At 42.6% G+C, this 23,390-nt stretch overlaps 1 protein-coding gene across 2 annotated transcripts in view; it reads left to right on the top strand.

Moving 5' to 3' along the window:
* PIEZO1 (piezo type mechanosensitive ion channel component 1 (Er blood group)) overlaps positions 1-23,390 on the top strand; it is a 177,483-nt gene that overhangs the window by 109,157 nt on the left and 44,936 nt on the right. For both annotated transcript variants that reach the window (XM_067471064.1, XM_067471063.1), the window contains exons 18-27: positions 2,663-2,826; positions 9,157-9,333; positions 11,591-11,716; positions 12,128-12,328; positions 14,182-14,386; positions 15,615-15,719; positions 16,833-16,986; positions 18,229-18,472; positions 20,941-21,037; positions 22,485-22,653. In XM_067471064.1, coding sequence (XP_067327165.1) covers positions 2,663-2,826; positions 9,157-9,333; positions 11,591-11,716; positions 12,128-12,328; positions 14,182-14,386; positions 15,615-15,719; positions 16,833-16,986; positions 18,229-18,472; positions 20,941-21,037; positions 22,485-22,653 — 1,642 coding nt within the window. The remainder of the gene's footprint in view (positions 1-2,662; positions 2,827-9,156; positions 9,334-11,590; positions 11,717-12,127; positions 12,329-14,181; positions 14,387-15,614; positions 15,720-16,832; positions 16,987-18,228; positions 18,473-20,940; positions 21,038-22,484; positions 22,654-23,390) is intronic.

Here is a 23,390-nt window from a genome sequence, read left to right as displayed (position 1 = left end):
AAAGATGCAATAGATAACATGTTAACTGCAGCAAGATTACTGATAGCGAGGAACTGGAAAGGTAAAATAAATATATCAATTGAAAAATGGTATAAAGAATTATGGAAACTAGCAATAAATCAGTGTTTCTCAACCTGGGGGTCGGCACCCCTGGGGGGGTCGCGAGGGGGTGTCAGAGGGGTCCCCGAAGACCATCAGAATATACAATATTTTCTGTAGTCATGGGGGTTCTGTGTGGGAAGTTTGGCCTAATTCCATCATTGGTGGGGTCCAGAATGCTCTTTGATTGTAGGTGAACTATAAATCCCAGCAACTACAACTCCCAAATGTCAAGGTCTATTTTCCCCAAACTCCACCAGAGTCCACATTGGACATATTGCATGTTCGTGCCAAGTTTGGTCCAGATTGATCATTGTTTGACTCTACAGTGCTCTCTGGATTTAGGTGAACTACAACACCCAAACACAAGGTCAGTGCCCACCAAGCCATTCTAGCATTTTCTGTTGGTCATGGGATTTCTGTGTGGCCAGGTCTGATTCAATTCCATCATTGGTAGAGTTCCGAAAGCTCTTTGATTGTAGGTGAACTATAAATCCCAGAATTTACAACTCCCAAATGACAACATCAATCTCCTCCAATCCCACCAGTATTCAAATTTGGGCGTATCGGGTATTTGTGCCAAATTTGGTCCAGTGAATGAAAATCCATCCTGCATATCAGATATTTACATTACGATTCATAACAGTAGCAAGATTGCAGTTATGAAGTAGCAACAAAAATAATGTTATGGTTGGGGGGTACCACAACATGAGGAACTGTATTAAGGGGTCGCGACATGAGGTAGGTTGAGAACCACTGCAATAAATGATAAATTGACATGTAGGTTAAGAGTCAGGGAAGGGGTATGGAAGGAAAATGACTTTGAAGAAGTTTGGGGGAAATTGATTGAGAACGGATCAAACAGAGGCGCAACTCTGTGGCCCAAATGATTCATTGGAACTTATGTCATAAGGACCACCTGCCAGTAGTAAAGAACTGGTAAAGGGATCATAAACTTGCAAAGGTAGTGGGAAATGAACACGCAAAAATACTGTGGGACTTTCGAGTATAGACTGACAAAGTTTTGGAACACAGTATACCAGACATTTATTTATTTACAGTATTTATATTCCGCCCTTCTCACCCCACAGAGGACTCAGGGCGGATTACAGTGTACATATACATGGGAAACATTCAATGCCATAGACACATAACATATATAGACAGACACACCAAGGCTATTTAACATTCCAGCTTTTTTGATGAGGATATTCTGGCCACTAGGGGAGCTGTTGCTTCACCATCCATTTGTGACACTGATGAAGTACGTCCTCATTCTTTGCATGCTTGCTGGAGATTTTTATGGCCTCATAGATTAGCCTCCCCGCATAAGCGGTACCTAAATTTCCTACTTGACAGATGCAACTGTCTTTCTGGCTGCAAAGGTCAACAGCAAGCTACACAAATTGGTCTGAAACTCACTCAGACCTGGGCTGGCTTCAAACTCATGATCTTTTGGTTAGTAGTGATCTTAATGCAGCTGACTCTAGTCAGCTGCGCCACAGTCCCATCTTTGTATCCCATCTTTGTTTCGGAGGGAACAAGAATGGAGTGGAGAAGATTTCCTCTGTTTTGGAGGGAGATAGAAAGAGGAGAATTAAGTTTTAAAGTAAGGCTGAGGAAAAGATCTTGTTGGGCTGGATCTGGATTGCGGCCCATAGACTGAAGCCCCCTGCTGTAGAATGAATGCAGTTGGCACCACTTTCAATGCCATGGCTGAATTCTATTCTGGCCACCAGGGGAGCTGTCGCTTCACTATCCATTTGTGACACTGATGAAGTACTTCCTCATTCTTTGCATGCTTGCTGGAGATTTTTATGGTGTCGTAAATTAGCCTCCCCGCAGAAATGGTACCTAAATTTCCTACTTGACAGGTGCAACTGTCTTTCGGGCTGCAAAGGTCAACAGCAAGCTACACAAATTGGTTGGAAGCTCACTCCAACCCGGGCTGGTTTCGAACTCATTACCTTTTTGGTCAATAGTGATCTTAATGTAGCTGACACGCAGCCGGCTCCGCATCACGATTGTGGAAAATAAAAAAGTTTGGATGATTGACGTCGCCATACGAGGTGACATTTGCATTGAGGAAAAATAACAAGAAAAACTCAGCCATTATCAAGACCTCAAAATCGAACTGCAAAGGCTCTGGCATAAACCGGTACAGGGGTCCCAGTGGTAATGGGCACACTGGGTGCCCTGCCAAAAGACCACAGCCTGCATTTGGAAACAATAAACATTGACAAAATCATGATCTGTCAACTGCAAAAGACTTGGATCTGTGCGCATCATTTGAAAATACATCACACAGTCCTAGACACTTGGGAATTGTTCGACTTGTGATTTTGTGATACGAAATCCAGCATATAGATCGCGTTTGCTGTGACATACTGTGTTTTTGTGTCAGTAAAATAATAATAATAAACAGAATGATAATAACATTTTCCACCCACAATTCTTGGATTCAGATTCTTTCTGGTCTTTATATATATTTGTGGGATTAAAAGCCACATGTCTGTGCCTCAAATGTTAAAACCAAATTCCGTTTCTGTTTCTGCCGCTATAGATGTTGTGCCCAGCAAGTGGGGCCTGGTGCTGGAGCGCTTAATGGTCTTAGGAGGAACCTTTTCAGATGTTTTGGGCCGACTCCGGGTCTTCGTATTGCGTCTCCTCGAACTCCACGTCCTCAAGCTGGTGGCGCTTTACGTCATTTGGGTGTCTTTGCAGGAGGTGAGTGTGAAACAAGGGGGAAAGAGATACCAAGAGTCTTTGAGGTTTGCCATTGCTTTACTCTGAGAAAGTGCCACTTGCCCAAGATTGCCCAATGGGTAGAGCAGTGTTTCTCAACCTGGGGGTCGGGACCCCTGGAGGGGTCGCGAGGGGGTATGAGGGGGGTCACCAAAGACCACAAGAATACACAGTATTTTCTGTTGGTCATGGAGGTTCTGTGTGGGAAGTTTGGCCCAATTCAGTCATTGGCAGGGTTCAGAATGTTCTTTGATTGTAGGTGAACTATAAATCCCAGCTACTACAACTCCCACAGGACAAAATCAATATCCTCCCCCAATCCCACCAGTATTTAAATTTGGGTGCATTGGGTCTTTGTGCCAAATTTGGTCTATTTTGGTGCCAAATGTCAAGGTCTATTTCTCCCAAACTCCATCTGTGTTCATATTTGGGCATATTGAATGTTTGTGCCAAGTTTGGTCCAGATCCCTCATTGTTTGAGTCCACAGTGCTCTCTGGATGTAGGTGAACTACAACTCCCAAAACTCAAGGTCAATGTCCAGTATTTTCTCTTCCAGTATGGGAGTTCTGTGTGCCAAGTTTGGTTCAATTCCATCATTGGTGGAGTTCAGAATGCTCTTTGATTGTAGGTGAACTATAAATCCCAGCAACTACAACTCCCACAGGACAAAATCAATATCCTCCCCCAATCCCACCAGTATTTAAATTTGGGTGTATTGGGTTTTTGTGCCAAATTTGGTCCAGTGTATAAAAATACATCCTGCATATCAGATATTTACATTACCATTCATAACAGCAGCAAAATGACAGTTATGAAGTAGCAATGAAACTAATTTTATGGTTGGGGGTCACCATAACATGAGGAAGCGTTTTAAGGGGTCGTGGCATTAGGAAGGTTGAGAACCACTGGGGCAGAGCAAGGATCCGAACCCTGGCCTCTCATGGTCTTGAGTACTATTTTCAAACAAATGCACTGAGTTTTTTTAGGATGTCTGGCCATGTTCCAGCAGCATCCTCTCCTGATGTTTCACCTGCATCTGTGGCTAATGACATCCTCAAAGCGTCTGTTGGAAATGAGGCAAGAGGAGTGTGTATATATAACTGTGGAATACTGTCCAGGGTGGGAGAAAGAACCCTTGTATGTAATACTAATAATGTTCAATGTATTGTCGAAGGCTTTCATGGTTGGAATCATTGGGTTGTTGTAGGTTTTTTCGGGCTATATGACCATGTTCTAGAGGTATTCTCTCCTGACGTTTTGCCTGCATCTATGGCAAGCATCCTCACTACCTCTGAGGATGCTTGCCATAGATGCAGGCGAAATGTCAGGAGAGAATGCCTCTAGACCATGGCCATATAGCTCGAAAAAACCTACAACCCACTAATAATGTTGTAATGTAATATATTGTATATACAACAACTTATGATATGGTACAATAGATCTATATAAATAAAAATGTAATGTTCGTTTGTGGGATGAACATAACTCAAAAACCACTGGGCGAATTGACACCAAGTTTGGACACAAGACACCTCTCAGGCCAATGAGTGACCATCACTCATAAAAACACTGAAAAACACAGCAGAAAAGACTTAAAAAGCCAAAAAACAAAAAAGCATTACAACGCACATATATACACAAACTCACATATATACACATATACACAAACACCGAACTTGGAGGACAATCTTACTAGGACAACAAGGGATTGCCTAAGTAAGTACACAAACACACACACACACACAAACGCATATATATACACACACAAAACACATATACACAGACTGGTCCACAGCAACACATGGCAGGGGATGGCTAGTTATCTATAATAGTATAATGTAGTAGTAGTGTATTATATATATACGTATTGTGGTAATAATATTGTACAACATACTTTGTACAATATTATTATACCACAATACGTATATATGTAATGTTAGTTTGTGGGATTAACATAACTCAAAAACCGCTGGACGAATTGACACCAAATTTGGCCACAGGAGAACTCCAGACAGTAAACAATCAAGAACCAGTTAATACCTCCCAAACAGAGGACACCTCCAGGCAACAGAGGTCAGGCTACCTCTATACAGATACCCTCACTGATTGACTCTGCAGCTGTAAGACTACTCAAAACTATTCAAGTCCAATGCGTAAACCCTTGTGCCGGCAGGGCTGCTGACTGAAAGGGCGGTGGTTTGAATCCGGGGAGCAGGGTGAGCTCTTGTCTGTCAGTTCCAGCTTCCCTGCAGGGACATGAGAGAAGAGGGTGTCTCCAGACAACAAGGGTCAGGCCACCTCTATGCAGATACCTTCACTGATTGACTTCTCTAACTTCATGGCTACTCAGTGCTATTCAAGCTTGCTAATTGCAACATTCACACTTGCTTCAAACAGACAATAATAATAATAATAATTTATATCCTGCCCTATCTCTTTATTTATGCAGATGCCATCATTTATTGACTTGCAGTTTCATGGCTACTCAATGCTATTTAAACTTGCTAATTGCAACATTCACACTTGCTTCAAACAAACAACAACAACAACAACAACAACAACAACAACAACAATAATAATAATAATAATTTATATCCTGCTATAAAGAAATCAAAGATATATCTGGGCAGGGGGGAACAAAGAATCCCACCTCTGCCCCCAAAGCAAGGGATGATAAAGTATTATCAATGACCGATGTTATTGGTAGTATTAGCCGCCGCCACCTCAGCTTTACTGGTCTGAGGAACCAAAGGTGTGAATGTGTTGTAGGTAAGGTGTGTTTGCCCTTGTTCTTCTATGGCTTCTTCACTGGCTGACTGGACTTTAAAAGTGCTTGACAAACTGAAGCTGACACCAGTTAAAGGTGAACTAGAATGAGTTTATTGAACTTGGAACAAATATCACCTCACTAGCTGTCCCCTGCCACGCGTTGCTGTGGCCCAGTCTGTTGATCTGGAAAATAAAGTAATGAGAAAGTGTTGGTTTCTAATCTATGTCATGTCTTTCTGCTTGTGGGTAAGCAGTATTTCCTGCTGTTTCCTTGTCAGTGTTGATGTGGAGAGAGTCTGGTTTGCCTACTCTGGAACAGGCAAGATATAACTGTCGTTCTTCAGGGGTCTCTTTCAAATCTATAATACTATCTCTGTGTGTAAATTATATCTATTTATATCTATGGCTGGATGGCTCTTTGTCAGGAGGGTTTTGATTATGTTTTCTTGCCCTGGTGAAGGGAGTTGGATTGGATTTTCTGTTGGTCATGGGGGTTGTGGGTGGGAAGTTTGCCCCGATTCTGTCGTTCATGGGGTTCAGAATGCTCCGTGATTGTAGGTGAACTGTGAATCCCAGTGACTACAACCCCCAAATGGCAAGGGCTATTTCCCCCAAACTCCATCTGCATTCATATTTGAGCGCTTGTGCCAAGTTCAGTGCAGATCCATCATTGTTTGAGTCCACAGTGCTCTTTGGATGTAGGTGGACTACAACTCCCAAACTCAAGGTCAATGCCCACCAAACCCTTCCAGTATTATCTGTTGGTCAAGGGAGTTCTGTGTGCCAAGTTTGGGTTCAATTCCATTGTTGATTGAGTTCAGAATGCTCCTTGATTGTAGGTGAACTATAAATCCCAGCAACGACAACTCCCAAATGACAAAATCATAATTTTTGAGTGATGGCCGTACTCCTTGTGTTGTGAGACGTTTTCTTGCCAAATTTGGTGTGATTTCGTTCATTGGTTCTTTTGTTTTTAAGGTACTCATTATGCACAGAGCGTGTGTGTGTGTGTGTGTGTGTGTGTGTGTGTATATATATATATATATATACACATACATACATACATACACCTGAGGCTCTTCATCAGAGATATGCCATACAGGAACCTTTAGTTCCCATCCCGCCTTGTTGCTTCCTTTTACGTCAGTCAATAGCTGCCGCGTGGCACTATGGGACGCGAGTGCTTTTCCTCCTCAATGTTCGGCATAACTAATGGAGAATAGGTGGGGAAGAAACTACAGGGACCAGCATGCACCGCGTCAAGATGGTGGCCCGCGACGCCCTTTGGGAAGTGTAGTCCCGGGCGCTGCTGTGTTGGAGAAGAAGGGCCTCTTTTTCGCCAAGATGGTGGCTCCGCCTTCGAAAGGCCCAGGGACCGGGAAGGGGCCTGGGAGCGGCTCCTTAGGCTCCTGCCTGTCCCAGCTGCAGAAGGGCGCCGAGCCGGGCCTGGGCGAGGCTTTGCTGGCTCTCCGGACGCAGCACATCAAGGAGGCCGGAGGCATCGCCCGCTTCCGGGAGCGTGGGGGGCTGGCGCCGCTGCTGAGGGTCCTGGCCGGCGCCCCCAGGCCCCGCCGCACCCTCGACCTGGCCCTCAGCATCCTGGGCAACTGCTGCACCGAAGGAGGGAGCCGGGCCCGCGTGTGCCAGCTGGGAGGCATCCCGCCCCTCGGAGAGAGAAGAGAGAGGCTGCCTTGAGGCCTAGTCTGTAAGGCCTGAGGAGGAGGAGGGGTGGGGGAATCCACGCTCAGGCCCCTAGAGCAGGCCTGGGCAAACTTGGGCCTCCAGGTGTTTAGGACTTGAGCTCCCACAATTCCTAACATATTAGGAACGCGTGTGTGTGTGTGTGTGTGCGCGGCGGCGGGGGGGTGAGGGGGCGCGCGCGCGTGTGTGCGAGCGCGTGTGCGAGCGCCGGGGAGCTTGCACCAGTGCGCATGCTCAGTTGTTTTACCGTTTTGTGTGGTTGTTGTTGTGTGGTTTGGATTTCTGAGTGGATTAGTTTGTACCTAGTGGGTTGTCCTTGGGGCCTGGCAATTTTGGTAGAGTTGTGTGGAGGGGTTTTAGAGTTTTGTTTCCTCGTTGGACGCCAGGAGGAAATTTATATATATAGATAGCATGAGGGGTACAGAAACTTGATTCAGATGCAGAGACTTAATAGGATTAAACAGTTAGTTCTACTGACAACAAAGCTTTTAAAACTGTGAGTTTCCTTAAACACACTGTTCTATCCTTAGAAACAGTAACTCTTAGAGAACAGACTCCTGTCTGTCTCACACACAGGGCAATAAGATATGTTAAACTTATCTTAAGTTTAATAAGACAAAACTCTCTTTTACTGGTCCTCTTAACACAGTAAAACCCTAGCCTATGTCTTAACCTTATTCCCTAACCTTAAGGCTCACTTTCTAGCTTTCTTTCCTGTCAGAACCCTATCTTAGCCTCCTCTCCTAAAATCTCATCCTTCTGTGTCTGATGTTAAGACACTTCTCCCCCTCTGTCAAGAGCTGACAGCCTCTTTCCCTCTCTCAACCGACTCCTCCACTCATTGCTTCAACCAATCAAGAGTCGGCTTGACTCCTCCTCCTGCCTCTGCCTGCCTTTCAAGATGAAAGCTCCTGATATTCAGGCTTTGGCCTGGTCGCCTAAAAGGTAGATTTCACTACACCTGCCCTATCTCTCTATTTATGCAGATACCATCATTTATTGACTTTGCAGTTTCATGGCTACTCAATGCTATTTAAACTTGCTAACTGCAACCTTTACACTTGCTTTCTCCCACCCTGGACATTATTTGACACACACACACACAGACACACATTCAACTTGCCTCGCTGTCAGGAGAACCTTTGAAGATGCCATTAGCCACAGACGCAGGCAAAACATCAGGAGAGAATGCTACTGGAACATATTGGCCATACAGTCCGAAAAACTCACAGCAACCCAGTGATTCTGGCCATGAAAGCCTTCGACAACGCAAATGCTCCAGAGTTTGATCCTGGGAAGTATCCCCTAGCCTTCCTCTGAGGCTGAGAGAGTGCAACTCGCCCAGCATCATACAGTGACGTTTCCCATGGATGAGACAGGATTCGAACCCTATTCTCTCATAGTCTTTAGTCCCATTTCCAAGAGTTCATTCACAGGAGGTTTTTCCATCGCCTTCCTTTAATATCGAGGGCTCATCATTCTAAACCTTAGAATTAATTCAGTTTGACACCACTTTGAACTGCCATGGCACACTGCTATAGGATCATGGGAGTTGCAGTTTCGCAAAGCCTTTAGCCGCCTCTGAAAAAGACTGCTGGTGCCTCACCAAACTACATCTCCCACAGTTCCATGGCATTGGGTCACAGCAGTTCAAAGCGGTGTCAAAACATATTAGTTCTGCAGTGTAGATGTTGGATTGTGCAGCCATTTTCCCCAGGGTCTTAAGTGTTGCTCTTAAGTTTGGGAAAGAACGGCTTTTTGGACTGAAAATTCCCTGGGGATGACCTGGAAGATGTAGTTTTAAAAAGATAATGATCCTTTTTTTTTTTGCGTTGCCCTAGGTGTCGGTGATGAACCTCCTGCTGGTGGTCCTTTGGGCGTTTGCCATCCCGTACAGCAGCTTCTGCCACATGGCCTCCTGCCTCTCCACCGTCTGGGTCTGCATCATCATCGTCTGCAAGATGCTCTACCAGCTGAACGTGGTCAACCCACAAGACTACTACATAAACTGTACAAAGGTAGAGAGAGGGACCTCCATCCATGTGGCCATCAATCAATCTGTCCACATGCCTGTCTGTCCATCCACCCATCCATCCATCCATCTGTCTGTCAATCTATCCATTCATCTATCTATCCATCCATCTTTCTATCCATCTGTCTATCTACCCATCTGTTTATCTATCCATCCATCTGTCTATCCATCCATCTGTCTATTCATCCATCTATCCCTCCATCCATCTCTCTGTCTATTTATTTATCTATCTATCTATCCATTCCTCTATCTATTTTTATCCATCTATCCCTTCCTGTCTATCTATCTATCTGTTCATCTTTCTATCCATCCATCTTTCTACTCATCAGTTTTTCTACCCATCTGTTTATCCATCTGTCTATTCATCCCTGTCTATCTATCCATCTGTCTATCTATCCATTTGTCTTTCTATCCATTTATCCATCTTTCTATCCATTCATCTATCTACCCATCTGTTTATCTATCCATCTGTCTATTCATCCCTGTCTATCTATCCATCCATCTATCCATTTGTCTTTCTGTCCATCTGTTTATCTATCCATCCATCTATCCCTCCATCCGTCTATCTGTCTATTCATCTATCTATCCATTCGTCTATCTATTTTTTCATCCGTCTCTCTCTGTCTGTCCATCCATCTAGCTATCCATCTATCTATCCATTCATCTATCAACCGTTTAGGGATTTATAGACTAAAGCCAGCACTTTGAATTTTGCTCAGTAGCAGATTGGCAGTCAATGGAGCTGATGCAACAGAGGGGTTGTATGCTCCCTGTACACATCCATCCAGCCAGCCATGTTTATCCTTCCCTCTGCCAATCCATCTCTCTGTCTATCCATCGATACACCTATCTGTCAATTCGTCTATCTAGCCATTTATCTATCTATCTATCTATCTATCTATCTATCTATCTATCCATCTATCCATCCATTTATTTATTTATTTATTTATTTATTTACTTACTATATTTATACCACCCCTCTCAGCTTGCAGGCAACTCAGGGCAGTTAATAGAGGCAACAATTTAATGCCAACAACAGCATAAAACATTTAAAAACATTAAAATATAATACAATACCTTAACAAGATCAATTAAAGACATAAGTCACAATTATCTCTTAATATCTATCTGTCTTTCTGTCTGTCTATCTATCTATCTATCTATCTATCTATCTATCTATCCATCCGTCTATCCATCCATCTATGTATCCATCCATCTATCCATCCTTCCATCTATCCATCCATCTTTCTATCCATCTGTCTATTCATCTATCTATCTATCTATCTATCCATCCATCCATCCATCCATCCGTCCACCTTTCTGTCCCTTCTCCCATCCATCCATCATCCATCCTTCCATCCATCCTTCTGTCCATCCTTCTGTCCATCCATCTATCCACCCATCCATCCCTCTGCCTATCCATCCCTGTCTATCCATCAATACATCTATCTATCCATCCGTCTATCTAGCAATCCATCTACCTAGCCATCCATCTATCCATCTCTCTATCTATCCATCCATAAATTTATCTACTTGTTAATCTGTTCAGCCATCCATCGCTCCATCCAGCTTTCATCTATCTTAACAACAGTGACTGTGACAAAGAGATGTGATCTGTCATTGCCTTGCATTTAATTGCTGATCCCGATTGGTATCTGTATGCAATCAATTAATGCTCAACCTTGAATTGTCCAGAGCAGTGTTTCTCTGACTGTGATCATCTAGGTGTCTTAGACTTCAGCCTCTTTAAGAGCTGGTAAGCTGGCTGGGATGTCTGGAAGTTGAAGTACAAAACACCTGGAGGGGCACAGTTTGAGAAACACTGGTCCAGAGAACTGTATGGAGGAGGACCTTTGAATCACAATCGTGTCAATAGTGGTTGTATTTCTTATATAGACTGCCCTATAACAACCACACAAACAAAATACTTAGGACACTTTAAATAATAATGCAGGTTTTAAAAATGGAGATTCCTAGAGGGGATATTATACAGTGCCCTCTTGTGGTTCCATCTGTAAGTTGCATCCCAAGGTTCATTTTCGGGCTGTTAGCCCCCAAAAGTGTAGATCATTCAGTTGAAACCCCACCAGTATTTTAAGTTGCACAATGAAGGGTATGTGTGCCGAGTTTGGTCCAGATCCATCAAGCCATGGAGGGACATTTGTGGAACAAACATATACACATTCACTTTTCTGCAGATAGATTATGATGTAAATCTGACCTCTGCTTGGCTTACTTCTTAGCCTCTGCTGAACAGCACCAACCTTTTGCTGGAGGAGATTGGCAACTCCACGCTCTACAAGGGCCCCATCGATCCGGCCAATTGGTTTGGCATCCGGAAGGGCTTCCCCAACCTGGGTTACATCCAGGTAAGTTGGAAGGCTTCTTTCCATTGGGTTGAAGTATTCATTTCAAGCTTGATGATGATTTTGGCTGTTCATCTACCAACATTTATGGGTTTCTGTGAGCGTTTCAAGCTATATGGCCATGTTCCAGCAGCATTCTCTCCTAACATTCCGCCTGCATCTGTGGCTATCTTGAGAGATTCTGTGGGCAGTGAGATAAATGGGGTGTATATATACCTGTGGAATAATATCCAGGGTGGGAGAAAGAACCCAGTGCTTCCGGCCATAAAAGCCTTCGACGACAGACCAACATTGATCATTGCAGACTATCATATAATTTGCAGATTTGATTATCCACGGAATGGAGCACCGTTATATGTTGTACCCCGGTCTACGTCTTTTGCTCATTTGCGTTCTGTCTTTGGACTTTTCCAGAATCATTTGCAGGTACTTGTGCTACTGGTTTTCGAGGCCATCGTCTACCGGTGCCAGGAATATTACCGGAAGCAACACCAGTTGGTACCACCTCCGACCCAGGCAGTCTTTGAGGACGGCAATCGCCAGAATCTGGACAAAGGCCTGCTTTATTGCATCAAGTACTTCATCAACTACTTCTACTACAAATTTGGGTTGGAGGTACCTGCTTTTTGTTTTATTTTATTTGTAATTTGCATTGTATTTCCTTTTCTTTCAAAACTTTATGGAGCAGCCTTTCAGATGTGCTGAACGGCATTATAGGTGCAGTTATGGATGGGGAATGATGGGATATGTAGTGCTACATGTTTGGGCTGGGAGTCTGAGCTTGGAATAGTTGCTTGAAGGGATATAATTATTGTTGTTGTTGTTGTTGCTATTAGTATTATTATTATTGGAATAGTTCCTTCAAGCATTATTATTATTATTATTATTATTATTATTATTAGAATGTTTTCTTCAAGGAATGATATTGTTGTTGTTGTGCCCTGCTTTTTGCTGGTCAGCGACCGTAATAAAATTTTATATTGTATTATTATTATTGGAATGCTTCCTTCATGGGATGTTGTGATTGTTGTTGTTGTTGTTGTTGGACTGCTTCCTTCAAGGGACTCTATCATTATCATCATCATTATTGTTGTTTTTATTATTATTAGAATGTTTTCTTCAAGGAATGATGTTGTTGTTGTTGTTGTTGTTGTTGGGCTCTGCTTTTTGCTGTTCAGTGACCATAATAAAATTTTGTATTGTATTATTATTGGAATGCTTCCTTCTTGGGATGTTGTTATTATTGTTGTTATTGTTGGACTGCTTCCTTCAAGGGATTCTATCATTATCATCATTATTGTTGTTGTTTTTATTATTATTGGAAGAGTTTCTTCAAGGAATGTTGTTGTTGTTAATATTGGAATGCTTCCTTCATGGGATGTTGTTGTTGTTGTTGGAATGCTTCCTTCAAGGAAATATTATTATTATTACTATTATCATTAGTAGTAGTAGTATTGTTGTTGTTATTATTATTAGAATAGTTCCTTCAAGGGATATTATTATTATTATTATTATTATTAGAATGCTTTCTTCAAGGATTGATATTATTATTATTAGTATTATTAGTATTATTACTATTATTATTATGCTTCCTTCATGGGATGTTGTGGTGTTGTTGCTGTTATTGTTATTGGAATGCTTCCTTCAAGGAATTATTATTATTATTATTATTATTATTATTATTATTATTATTGGAATAGTTCCTTCAAGGTATATTATTATTATTATTATTAGAATAATTCCTTCAAGGGATATTGTTGTTGTTGTTGTATTTTTCTGGGACTGAGAGAGTGACTTGCCCAGAATCGGCCATTTAAACTGCTTGACTATCAAAGTTTTGAGAAGTTTCCTTTTAGTTTGCAACTCCTGAGATCCATTCAAATTTAATAAGGTTCCCTTTTGGACTACTTCTCCCAGAACTCCCCATTTCAGAACAACTGAAAGCCGATTTGTCCAAGATCTGGGAATGGCCTCTATATTACTTTTATCCACATCCCACCCTCCTTTTTATGCTGACACTGTCTTGGGGATTCTGGGAGTTATAATCCAAAGGCAGAAATGTTCTATGAAGTTGGGGAAAGCTGTCTGTGACTTCGCTATATCCCACTACTGGAGCCACATTGTTTTGGGGATTCTGGGAGTTGTAATCCAAAAAACATAAATGTTTCCAAGATCTACCAAGTTGGGGAAAGCTGTCAATGACTTTACTGTGTCCCGCCACCAGAGCCACATTATCTTGGGGATTCTGGGAGTTGTAATCCAAAGATAGAAATGTTTTCCAATTCTACCAAATTGAGGAAATATGTCTATGACTTCGCTATATCCCAGCACTGCGCCACATTGTTTTGGGGATTCTGGAAGTTGCAGTTCAAAGGACAACGTGTTTTCCCTGGAATCCTCTTCCAGTGTGCTGTCCCTGGAGCTCCTTATTGCTTCCTATGCTTTCTCTTCCTTCCTTCCTTGCCCAGATCTGCTTCCTGTTGACGGTCAATGTGATCGGGCAGCGCATGAACTTCATGGTCATCTTCCACGGCTGCTGGCTGGTGGTCATCTTGACCCGGCGCCGACGCCAGGCCATTGCCAGGCTCTGGCCCAAGTACTGCCTCTTCCTGGCCCTCTTCCTCATCTTCCAGTACCTCCTCTGTGTTGGCATCCCTCCAGGTCTCTGTAAAGGTAAGCAGGAGTCCCATCGTCCACAGACACTGAGCTTAGAAGGTTGTGAAACTCTGACCATGGATCCCACGCCTGCATGGAGACGTACAAATGCCATTAAATTACCTGATTTTGAGATAATTGGTGACAAATGCCGAATGGGTTACAGCAAGCATGAGCCAACTTGGGCCCTTCAGGTATTTTGGACTTCAATGCCCACAGTTCCTAACAGCCGAGACAATATAAAAAGGAACAAGAAGATACAATGATTAGTCTTCAAATGAAAATGGTTAGAATTTTCAATATCTTATGTAATGTGTGCCAATAGAAGAGAGATGAAAATTGAGTTGGAAAAATGATTTTTATTTATCATATTAGAAACAAATTGAGAATGCAGTTATAATGCACAGAAAAACAACAAACAAAGTTTAAAAACTTGGCATTATGCTACGTTTCCTTTGACCAGAAGCTGGCCACTTGGAGTGCCTCTCATGTGGCTGTAAGAAAGTCCTCCATTGTGCATATCGCAACATGCCACGTCCCAACAACCTCTGCTTTGTTTGTTCTTTCTTTACGACCTGTTAGATATTTGTAAACAGCTAACTAACCAACAACAACTCCACTATCCCCAAATTATTCTTTTTCTCTTTTTCCTTTGCCCTCACCCCCCATTCTGTCAATGTGAATTTTTATTTTATTTTATTTGGAAATGCTTAATAAAATTATTTGGAATAGAAAAATATTATCTGATTTTGGTGTGCCATAGATTGGTGCTAGAGAATCTTAGATATGTCTTGGAGGGATGATGGGCATTGCAGTCCAAATCCAGATTACCTCTAAAGGGAAGGAGGGAGGAAGAAACTTGTTGTCAAAGGCTTTCATGGCCGGAATCACTGGGTTGCTGTGAATTTTTCCGGGCTGTCTGGCAGTGTTCCAGAAGCATTCTCTCCTGATGTTTTGCCCACATCTATGGCAGGCATCCTCAGAGGTTGTGAGGTCTGTTGGAAACTAGGCAAGTGGGGTTGATATATCTGTGGAGTAATGTCCAGGGTGGGAGAAAGAACTCTTGTCTGCTGGAGGCAAGTGTTTCTCTGAGGATGCCTGCCATAGATGTGGGCAAAACGTCAGGAGAGAATACTTCTGGAACATGGCCAGAAAACTCACAGCAACCTGAAGGAAGAAATGTTTGGAAGTACAAAAAAGGTATTGTTTTGGCTCCTGATGGTGTATTTTGGCCTCTTTGCTTCAGACTATCCTTGGAGATGGAGCCACGCCATTCCCATCAACTCCGTCCTAATCAAATGGATGTATTTACCCGACTTCTTCATGAAACCCAATTCCATCAATTTAATGAGTGAGTAACTCCAAAGGCTATTTTTTCTTGGCGGGGGTCTTTATACATATCTGTATGCGATCAGTTAACTTAATACATAACTCCCTCAATACATAACAAGGGACCTTTGCAGATGTAGTGACCCTTATCTGAAACACTTAGGACATTTTTAATAATTCAACCAGAAAAGTCAGCCATAGCAGAACACTTGATGAACCAACCTGAACACAGAATATTATCTGAGAACACAGAAATACAGGACCACTTAGACAACCACCATGTCCAGCTACACAGAGAAGCCACTGAAATCCACAAGCCGGTGGAGAATTGCAATAGAAAGGAGGAAACCATGAAAATGAACGAAATCTGGCTACCAGTATTAAACCGGGACTGTGGCGCAGCTAGCTGGGAGTCAGCTGCATTAAGATCACTACTGACCAAAAGGTCATGAGTTTGAAGCCAGCCCGGGTCAGAGTGAGCTTCCGATCAATTTGTGTAGCTTGCTGTCGACCTTTGCAGCCCGAAAGACAGTTGCATCTGTCAAGTAGGAAATTTAGGTACCGCTTATGCAGGGAGGCTAATTTACGATGCCATAAAAATCTCCAGCAAGCATGCAAAGAATGAGGAAGTACTTCATCAGTGTCACAGATGGACTGTGAAGCGACAGCTCCCCTGGTGGCCAGAATACCCTCATGAAAAAAGCTGGAATATTAAATTTCCTCGATGTGTCTGTCTATATATGTTGTGTGTCTATGGCATTGAATGTTTGTCATGTATAAGTACATTGTAATCCGCCCTGAGTCCCCTGCAGGGTGAGAAGGGCGGAATATAAATACTGTAAACAAACAAACAAATAAATAAACAAATAAACAACACAAGAATCAAGACAATTAGATAAAGAATACCACACAGAAACAGGAGAAGTCCAGACAACAAGCAATCAAGTGCCAGTTAACACCTCCCAAAACAGAGGGTGCCTCCAGGCAGCAGAGGCCAGGCTACCTCTATGTAGATACCCTCATCGATTGATTTTGAAGCTTCATGGCTACTCAATGCTATACAAGCTTGCGAGTTGCAACATTCACACTTGCTTTAAACAGATGCCTTTAAAATACCCTTCTTGCTTCCTCGCAGGTGATTTTTTGCTCCTTCTCGGTGCGTCCCAGCAATGGAAGGTGTTTGTCAATGAACAGACAGAGGAATGGAGGCGCCTGGCTGGAGACAACCAGGAACAACTGGAAGGGCTGCGGGGGGAACCCAACCCAGTGCCCAACTTTGTTAATTGCAGGTGAGCTCAATGTATCATCTATTTGTAAAACCTTCTGTGCCCCCATTATTATTTGTGTCTTTTCTTATTATTATACTAGCCATCCCCTGCCACGCGTTGCTGTGGCCCAATCTGGTGATCTGGAAAATAAAGTAATGGGAAAGTGTTGGTTTCTAATATATGTGATTCCTGTATGCTTGTGGATAAACAGTATTTCTTGCTGTTTCTTTGTCAGTGTTGATGTGGAGATTGTCTGGTTTGCCTACTCTGGAACATGCAACATATAATTGTCCTTCTTTAGGGGTCCCTTTCAAATTTAGGATACTATATCTGTAATATACATATTATGTGTGTGTGATTCATATCTATCTATATCTATGGCTGGATGGCTCTTTGTCATGAGGGCTTTGACTATGTTGTTTTGCCCTGGTGAAGGGAGTTGGACTCAATAAAGGCAGCATTTCTCAACCTGGGGGTCAAGACCCCTGGGGGGTCGCAAGGGGATGTCAGAAGGGTTGCCAAAGACGACCAGAAAACACAGTATTTTCTGGGTTGTTGTAGGTTTTCCGGGTTGTATGGCCATGTTCCAGAAGCATTCTCTCCTGACGTTTCTCCTGCATCTGTGCCAGGCATTGTCAGAGGTTGTGAGACCTTGCAACCTCTGAGGATGCCTGCCATAGATGCAGGCAAAAAGTCAGGAGAGAATGCTTCTGGAACATGGCGATACAGCCTGGAAAACACACAATAACCCAGTGATTCCAGCTGTGAAAGCCTTCGACAATACAATATTTTATATTTATTCCGCCACCATCTCCCAGAAGGACTCGGAGTGGCTCGAGTCCTTCTGTAATGTGCAAAATACAAGTGCAAAACAAATTGTAATGTGCAAAATACAAGTGCAAAACAAAACATAAACAATAAACAGTCAACATAACATCACAATTTCACAGTGTATAAAGTTACCGCGACATTATGCACAAAACCATTACAAATACTGTGTATAGCTACCATGGCATTATTTAGAATACTTTGGTGCGTGAAAGCAGGTTTGTGTCCATAGAATCATTAGAAAATGCTATCTTAGCCACATGGATTTTGGAGTATTTTGGAGTTCTGGATCAGGGAGATACAAAATCATCAGCATTGGTGCGTATATTTAGATCCATATTTACTTCTAACGTTTCAACACTATGTGAGAAGGTTTCCTTTAGGGTTAAGCTGTACCTGAGGGTCATCCGCTCTTGGTCTCTCTCCCCTTCCAAGGTCCTACCTGGACATGCTGAAGCTCTGCGTCTTCCGCTACCTCTTCTGGTTTGTGCTGGTCATCGTCTTTGTGGCTGGCGCCAACCGCATTAGCGTCTTCGGCCTGGGCTACTTGACAGCCTGCTTCTACCTGCTGCTCTTTGGAACGGTCCTGCTCCGGAAGCCCCTCCGCGCCCGGCTCTTGCTCTGGGACTGCCTCATCATCTACAACGTCACCGTCATCATCGTCAAGAACCTGCTCGCGGTAGGGCCCTGTGCCTAGAAGTCTGCTCCGGATTGTAGTCTGAATTTTAAGGGCACTCTTGGAGGGCAGGGAAATGGCATCTGGGTGGCTCTTTTGTCATTGTGCATTACCCGCTTTGGGTTTTAATCTGAACTTTAAAGGCACTCTTAGAGGACAGGATAATGGCAGCTGGGTAACTCTTTTGTCGTTGTGTGGCATCTGCTTTAGGTTTTAGTCTGAACTTTAAAGGTACTAAGATGCACTGCTTCCTTGAATGGGATTTTTTTGTTGTGTCAGGAGCAACTTGAGAAACTACAAGTCGCTTCTGGTGTGGTTGAATTGGCTGTCTGCAAGTACGTTGGCCAGGGGACACCCGGATGTTTTGATGTTTTACTATCCTTGTGGGAGGCTTCTCTCAGGCCCCCACAATGGAGAGCTGGAGCTGATAGAGGGAGCTCATCCACACTCTCCCCAGATTCGAACCTGCAAACTGTTGGTCTTCAGTCCTGCCAGCACAGGGGTTTAACCCACTGTGCTACAGGGGGCTCCTGGCAAGGAATGGGATGATGGCATCTGTTGGCTCTTTATATGCAGAATCCGCTTTGGGTTTTAGTTTGAACTTTAAAGGCATTCTTAGAGGCAGAATACTGGTAGCTGAGATAGCTTTTTTGTATTTGTGCTGAATCCGCTTTGGGTTTTAGTCTGAACTTTAAAGGCAGAAAGATGCATAGTTTCTTCTGAGGACAGAATAATGGCAACCGATGGCTTTTTAGTCTGAATGTAAAATCTATTTGGGGTTTTACTCTGAACTTTAAATAATCTATATAAATAAAAATGTAATGTTCGTTTATGGGATTAACAGAACTCAAAAACCACTGGATGAATTGACACCAAATTTGGACACAAGACACCTAACAACCCAATGTATGTCCTTCACTCAAAAAAATTGATTGTCATTTGGGAGTTGTAGTTGCTGGGATGTATAGTTCACCTACAATCAAAGAGCATTCTGAACCCCACCAACGATGGAATTGAACCAAACTTGGCACACAGTTCTCCCATGACCAACAGAAAATACTGGAAGGATTTGGTGGGCAGAGTCCTTTGGTTTTGGAGTTGTAGTTCACCTACATCCAGAGAGCACTGTGGACTCAAACAATTATGGATCTGGACCAAACTCTACACAAATACTCAATATGCCCAAATGTGAACACTGGTAGAGTTTGGGGAAAATAGAATCTTGACATATGGGAGTTGTAGTTGCTGGGATTTATAGTTCACCTACCATCACAGAGCATTCTGAACCCCAACAACAACAGAATTGGGCCAAATCTCCCACACAGAAACCCCATGTGGGCCACAGCAACACATGGCAGGGAACGGCTATTCTATATAAAAATGTATGCTCGTTTGTGGGATTAACATAATTAAAAAACCACTGGATGAATTGACACAAAATTTGGACACAATACACCTAACAGTCCAATGAGTGTCCATCACCCCTAAAAACACACACAAAACCCCAGCGGAGTAGACCTAAAAACCCCCAAAATACACCTTATATACATATACACATACACTCATATACATATACACATGCACACATTCATATATATATATGCACAAACACACACAAATATACACTTATACACACACACATACATATACATACACACACATATATACACATGAACACACAAATATACATATATACACACACATGCACATATGCATGCACACATACATATATACATATACACATACATACACATATATATGCACACAAATAAACATATAGATAAGCACACACATATACACAATATCTATGTACACATACAAATACACTAATATATACACACATATACACACACACACACATATATATATACACACACAAAACACATACACAGACTGGGCCACAGCAACGCGTGATAGGGGACAGCTAGTAATAATAATAACAACTTTATTTTTCTACCCCGCCTCCATCTCCCCGAAAGGACTTGGGGCAGCTCTCACGGGGCCATGTCCAGACAACATACAGTTAAAAACAGAAAAACAAAATATAAAACAGCATAAAAACAGTATCCAAGATGCTTCTTGAGGGGATATGACAGTAACAGCTGGGTGGGTCTTCTGTCTGTGTGTAGAGTCTGTTTTGGGTTTTAATCTGAACTTTAAATGCACTATTAGGGGACAGGACAGTGGCAGCTCGTGGCTCTTTTGTCTGTCTGCTGAATCTGCTTTGGGTTTTAGTCTAATGTTTAAAGGCACGATGCAAGATGCACTGCTTCTTTAAAGTCTGGATTAAAAACCAGAGTGGATTCACCAACCCATTGATATGGAATCCTACCACACTGCTAATGGTGGACAGTGTTTGCAGAACTCCAGCACATTTGATTGCAATGTACCTGCATTTATTTTTTCAAATATTGCATCACTCTCTTATATGATGGCTCCATTCCCTCCCCCCTTGATTTCTTTGCGTCCAGCTCCTGTCCTGCGTCTTTGTCCAGCAAATGCAGAACAACTTTTGCTGGGTGATCCAGCTCTTCAGCTTGGCTTGCACCGTCAAGGGCTATTACGACCGTGAGTATTTGCAAAATTATTATGTCTGTATGTCCGTAGTAGAGGGATTCCTTGGCGGCCTCCCATCCAAGTGCTAACCAGGGCCGACCCCTGAGCACCAGCATAATTAATAAGTCAACCATTGCATGCCAAGCTCTGTATATATAACCTATTTGTCTGTGGCTGGAATAAATGTGAAAGTAAATAAAAGTATTGTAGCAAACATAGATTCACCTTGAAAACACATAATTCAACTCAGTACCCTGCCTTGTGTTGCTGTGTCTATGTGGAATGAAAGGATAGGAAAGAAAAATAAGTTTTATACAGAAATCATTTTGTATTGTCAAGCTAGTGGGTTGACTACATTTTTGGTTTGTCCGTTTTCTTCATAAACATAAAGATCCAACAATTTACCAACGTATAATTGCCCATGAGAAAAGCAACTGTTCTCTAAATTCAAACTACACAATTGCAAAGATTGCCCCTGTGCTCTATTGATAGTAATAGCAAATGCAAGGCGTATTGACAATTGTCTGAACTCAAACGCCATGTCGGTCAGAATGAGTGGTATTCGTGGAAGTAGTACATCTTCATCTTTATGAGGACCAAACAGAATTGTTTCCTCAATTAGAATGTTCACCAGCTTTTTAACAACTAATTGTGTGCCATTGCACAACTTTGGCTGATTGACGTTTTGGAGTAATAATAATAATAATAATAATAATAATAAACCTTTATTTGTACCCCGCTACCATCTCCCGAAGGACTCGGTGTGGCATACAAGAGGCTGAGCCCAAATACAACAGTAAAAACAATAACAACAACAGCAAAATAACTCAAAAAACAAAGCAATGACATTAACAACACACAATGACGCAATTAAAATCAATGGCAGTAACTGGCACTGGCACTCCAATTTTTAAATTCAGAATGTGTGAAAGTAATTTAACTAATTTACAAGGCCATAAAACTCTCCAGCAAGCATGCAAAGAATGAGGAAGTACTTCATCAGTGTCACAAATGGACGGTGAAACGACAGCTCCCCTGGTGGCCAGAATACCCTCATGAAAAAGCTGGAATGTTAAATAGCCTCTGTGTGTCTGTCTATATATGTTGTGTGTCTATGGCATTGAATGTTTGCCATGTATATGTACATTGTAATCCTCCCTCAGTCCCCTGTGGGGTGAGAAGGACGGAATATAAATAATGTAAATAAATAAATAAAATAAGGCCAAATGACAAAGAAGGCACTTTTGTGCATTATGTGCTGCAGTAAATCCTTTTTTGTTTCAGGGTTTTGAAAATTGAGATGTGCATGAGAGTAGCTAGAAGTTCGAAGCTAGGAGAAGTGAGGAGGGAAAGACATAAAGTCTCCATCAGAAAAGGAAATTGGGATATAAATAGGATTGTGGTGGTGATGATGATTTCTTGCTCATAATCCTTTCTTTTCCTCCTTCTTCTTTGCCAGCCAAGGATCTGAACAAGAACCAGGACTGTGCGCTGCCCGTGGAAGAAGCCGGCATCATTTGGGACAGCATTTGCTTCTTTTTCCTGCTCCTCCAGCGCAGGGTCTTCCTCAGCTACTATTTCCTCCATGTTGCAGCCGACCTCCAGGCCTCGGCCTTGCAAGCATCTAGGTAGGTGGACAAAGGGTGATTCCTAGGGCGAATCGTAGAATCCTAGACTTGGAAGGGGCACCCAAGGGGCATCTAGTCCAGTGTTTCTCAACCTGGGGGTGGGGACCCCTGAGCGGGTCGCCAAGGAGTGTCAGAGGGGTCACCAAAGACCATCAGTAAACACAGTATTTTCTGATGGTCATGGGGATTCCATGTGGGAAGTTTGAGCCAATTCTATCGTTGGTGGAGTTCAGAATGTTCTTTGATTGTAATGAACTATAAATCCCAGCAACTACAACTCCCAAAAGTCAAGGTCTATTTCCCCCACACTCCACCAGTGTTCACATTTGGGCATATTGAGTATTCGTGCCAAGTTTGGTTCAGATCCACCATTGCGTGAGTCCACAGTGCTCTCTGGATATAGGTGAACTACAACTCCCAAACTTATGGTCAATACCCACCAAACCCTTCCAGTGTTTTCCATTGGTCATAGGAGTTCTGTGTAGCAAATTAGGTTCAAATCCATCGCTGGTGGAGTTTAGAATGCTCTTTGATTATAGGTAAACTATAAATCCCAGCAACTACAACTCCCAAATTACAAAATCAATCCTCCCCCAACTAGTGAATGAAAATACATCTTGCATATCTGATATTTACATTATGATTTATAACAGTAGTAAAATTACTGTTATGAAGTAGCAACGAAAACAATATTATGGTTGGGGGTCACCACAACATGAGGGACTGTATTAAGGGGT

Source organism: Anolis sagrei, chromosome 8, assembly GCF_037176765.1.
Source record: "Anolis sagrei isolate rAnoSag1 chromosome 8, rAnoSag1.mat, whole genome shotgun sequence".
Lineage (NCBI taxonomy): Eukaryota > Metazoa > Chordata > Lepidosauria > Squamata > Dactyloidae > Anolis > Anolis sagrei.
This window is presented reverse-complemented; position numbering and strand designations above follow the sequence as displayed.